The sequence below is a fragment of the Fulmarus glacialis genome, unplaced genomic scaffold (assembly GCF_000690835.1).
Source record: "Fulmarus glacialis isolate BGI_N327 unplaced genomic scaffold, ASM69083v1 scaffold20348, whole genome shotgun sequence".
In the NCBI taxonomy this organism is placed as follows: Eukaryota; Metazoa; Chordata; class Aves; order Procellariiformes; family Procellariidae; genus Fulmarus; species Fulmarus glacialis.
In genome coordinates, this window is record NW_009226615.1 from 872 (window position 1) to 4384 (window position 3513).

The window sequence follows — 3513 nt, forward strand, 5'->3', positions numbered from 1 at the left end:
CACTGAGCATGACGTCACATGGTATGGAATACCCTGTTGGCCAGCTGGGCCAGCTATGCCCCCTCACAGCCTCTGCTTGGTAGAGCATAGAAACTGAATGTCCTTCACTAGGAGGGCCCTTAGCAACAACTGAAAACATCAGTGTGTTATCAACATTCTTCTCATACTAAATCCAAAACACAGCACTAGGAAGAAATTTAACCCTATCCCAGCCGAAACCAGGACATCTACCTACGCAATGATGACCCTCATGCCTTCTGCTGTGGGTTTTCCTTTCAGTTCTGTGTCCACAACCACAAGTGGCCAACGGAAGGCTGAAAAGCACTTCGGATGGTAAAATGTCATACCAAACAAATGAGACTGTTACTTTTGAATGCCTTCATGGGTACCGCTTTTCAGACGATGGAGCCATGTCTTCAGAAGATTCTTGGACAGCCACGTGCTTGCCTGATGGCAACTGGACACCGCTGCCCAAGTGTGTAAGTACCATAGCCTGGCTGAGTTCCTGGATGGATGCTGCCTGACTTCTAATATGAAAAATAACTGCTTGAACTTCTTAAATGCTTTTGTTTTACGGTACCAACGGGGGGTGCAGATTGCGTTGGGGCAGTGCATGGCAAACAGGACAGAAGTTCAGGCTCAGAGCTGAGGAGCGGGTGGCTCTCCATCTGCTGCAGTGCAATCTTACATGCTTTTTTCTGGGTTTTGTTTGTTTTGTTTTACTTTTTGACAGAAGAAAGAAGATGATGCTGATGTATGCGAAGCGATTCATTATATTAAAGCAGGCTTTGAATGCGGTGTGCCTATAGCAGAACTGAAAACTCTGCTGGAAATACAAAAACTATTTCTGGAGATTAAAAAACTGAAGATGGAACTAGAAAGCTTGAACGAGTGAGTCCTGCAACTATCACCTTTGGTGAACATGCAGTTCGTGTAGTCACAGTGAATGTAGGAAGGCTCTTGGTGACTTTATGGCTCATACTTGCATGCATATAGCCAGAGAAATAATAACCAATGTACGGGAGACTGCTTTTGCCGTGCTAGATGCTAGAGCATAGAGGGGTTTTTGCTCTCCTCCTTAAGTCTGACAAGCTTGATGCGCTATTGAACAAACGTGTTGTTTCACATTTTATTCTAGGAAGCATAATAAAAAATTAAATTGAGCTTTTTTGAGTCACTACATGAACTGCGCTAAGCCAAGAGAAGGGGGACTGAAGTCCTCAAAAGTGAACTTCTAGCTGAGATGAGTGTCTGGCTCTCTGAAGGTGCTTCTGCTGTAATCTTCCAGCCGGTGGTTTGCGCAATGCTGCATCCCCTACCTGTGCCGAACTCAGCCTGTCAAAGCATTAGCATACTTCTGTCTAGAAATAGTAGTGAAGTGAGCGTTTAACTACGTGATTTCCTGTTAGTCTAGCTCGTGATTTCTATTCATCTAGTCAAGGGCAGTTACATACAAGAAGTGCATTTGTAAAGGCTTCTATTCCTTTACACCTGGATCTAAAACAGGCAACAGGTTTCTGGCCCGGCACTGTGTTCAACAGATGTCTGTGGTGGTGTCAGCTTCCACGTCCCTATTTCCAGCAAGCAAATGCTAAGAATAGATGTTGTAAGTTTAAGAAGACAGCAAAGATTGTTCTTATTACTTAATAAACGACGATCAGTTTATGTAGCTCTGTGATGCAGCAATTACTCCTTCCCGTCAGGATAACAATAAAGATGCAGGTGTAACCACGGGTGTCTCGTAATCTGTCACACTGGCTGTAAACTAGGCAGATTTCCAGAGCGGTGCAATGGTGGGTCTGATTGAGAGCCGAGCCCTGGCAGCCCGGGTCGGTCCTCAGGGAGCCGCAGTGGGCACGGCACGGCACGGCAGGCAGCCGCGGGGCCGAGGGCACCGTGCAGCACAGCAGCGTGCTGCTGCCTGGGCTCAGCTGGAGAAGGAGGAGCACTCATCTCCCGCACGAGCTCTTTGCAGTGGTATATCATTGGCAGATGCATGCTTTTATGAGTTATTAGAGTTGCTTTAAACGTTACCAGAGCCTAAAGGACAACACCCAGGGAAGAGATGGTGTCTCCCATCTTTACACAGAAAGATGCTCTGATAATGCATCCCGTGCTTCACCACGTCCTGGTGAGGAGATCTGCAATGAGAGGCATTCTCAGACCCACTCCGGTTCTCCCTGTGCCACAAGGAGAGCAGGGCTGCACCCTCCTGGTGTGACACCTCCCTCTCCTCCGCATCGTGCTCACCTGCGACTGCAAGCAGAAAGTGTCTTATCTCCCTGTGCAAGGCTCGAAACCCATAAGCATGAATAAGAACTGGGTGTTCCGTCCCGTGTGTATCTAAGACTGCGTTTGAGTAGCCTTGGCTGATGTCAGACGGGATATTTCAGAGCGTTAGTCAGTGCACAGATGTATTCGCTCACACCCGTTCCTAATTACAAATGAGTCAGGCAATCGAGAAAAAAATTAACAAACAAAAAGGATAATGCTTTTATTTTTTGTTTCACTAATTCCGCTTATGGAAGATCTGTGTTGCGTTACCTGCCAGCAAATGACTAAGTAGGCATTTTCCTACCCTGGATACAGCTTGGGGCTGGGTGGGGGTCTTTTCTGCTCTGGTAGCATTTGGTTTTGGTAAAACTCTGCTAGTCAGCGCTCACTGCCAGTCTCAGGTCAAATAAAAGGGTTGAGTTATTCCCCCATCCCTTACAGTGGGGCAGGAGGACCAGGAGGCTTTACCCAAGCCCGTGGATGACAGTTGTCCCCCACCCCTGGCCGCTCTCCGTGTCCCTGCAGGAGGGTTTAGCTCCATGGGTGTTCTGGAAAGGTTTCCACTGCTCCAGAGGCTTGGCTGAGCCTGCTGAGCTGCATCTCCTCCCAGCTTCAGAAACAGCCCCTTGGAACCAACGGTGCTTGACAGAGGAGCACAGAAATTGCTGCAATGAAGTCTGGAGAACCAGGACGGGGGAAGCACCCAGGCACCCTGAGCTGTGGGGCACCTGCTGGGGCATGGGGCTCTGGCCACACCGCCCTGCTCCTGGCCTTGCTGGGGCTCCTAGGCATGCCGGTGGCTCGCGGTGAGTACGGGGATGCGGGATGTGCGGGGAGGACCAGCGAGACCTGCCCAGGTCCCACCTTGCTGCTCAGGTGTTGGGGAGGGTGATGCCACCAACCCCCAAGCCTGGGGACCCATTGCTTGACGCTCTCACGGATGCTCTCCAGGATGCAGCCCTGCCCGCTGCCTGTGCCCAGAGGGGAAGCCGGGGCCAGCCCAGCCGCACTCCTGGGATGCTCGCTGGGGCTGGGGAAGGGGCCAGGGAACCGGGTCCTCACCCGAGGAACCCACCTCGCATGAATCACTCCAGACCGTCCAGCGATGAGCATGCCAGCACCTTCCCCGTTGGATCCAGGGTGACGTACACGTGCCGCGAAGGCGCCATCAAAATCCCCGGGAGGTCGGACACGGTGGAGTGCCTGCCCAGCTCACGCTGGTCAAAGCTGCCTGAGCCC

The 3513-nt window shown here is 51.0% G+C and overlaps 1 protein-coding gene across 1 annotated transcript in view; it reads left to right on the forward strand.

Moving 5' to 3' along the window:
• Nucleotides 1–3354: 3354 nt before the first annotated feature.
• The window catches only part of LOC104080466 (complement decay-accelerating factor-like), a gene marked incomplete at its 3' end in the record, with an annotated part of 4715 nt that continues 4556 nt past the window's right edge, over nt 3355–3513 (forward strand). The window contains exon 1 of the mRNA XM_009582865.1: nt 3355–3458. Coding sequence (XP_009581160.1) covers nt 3355–3458 — 104 coding nt within the window. The remainder of the gene's footprint in view (nt 3459–3513) is intronic.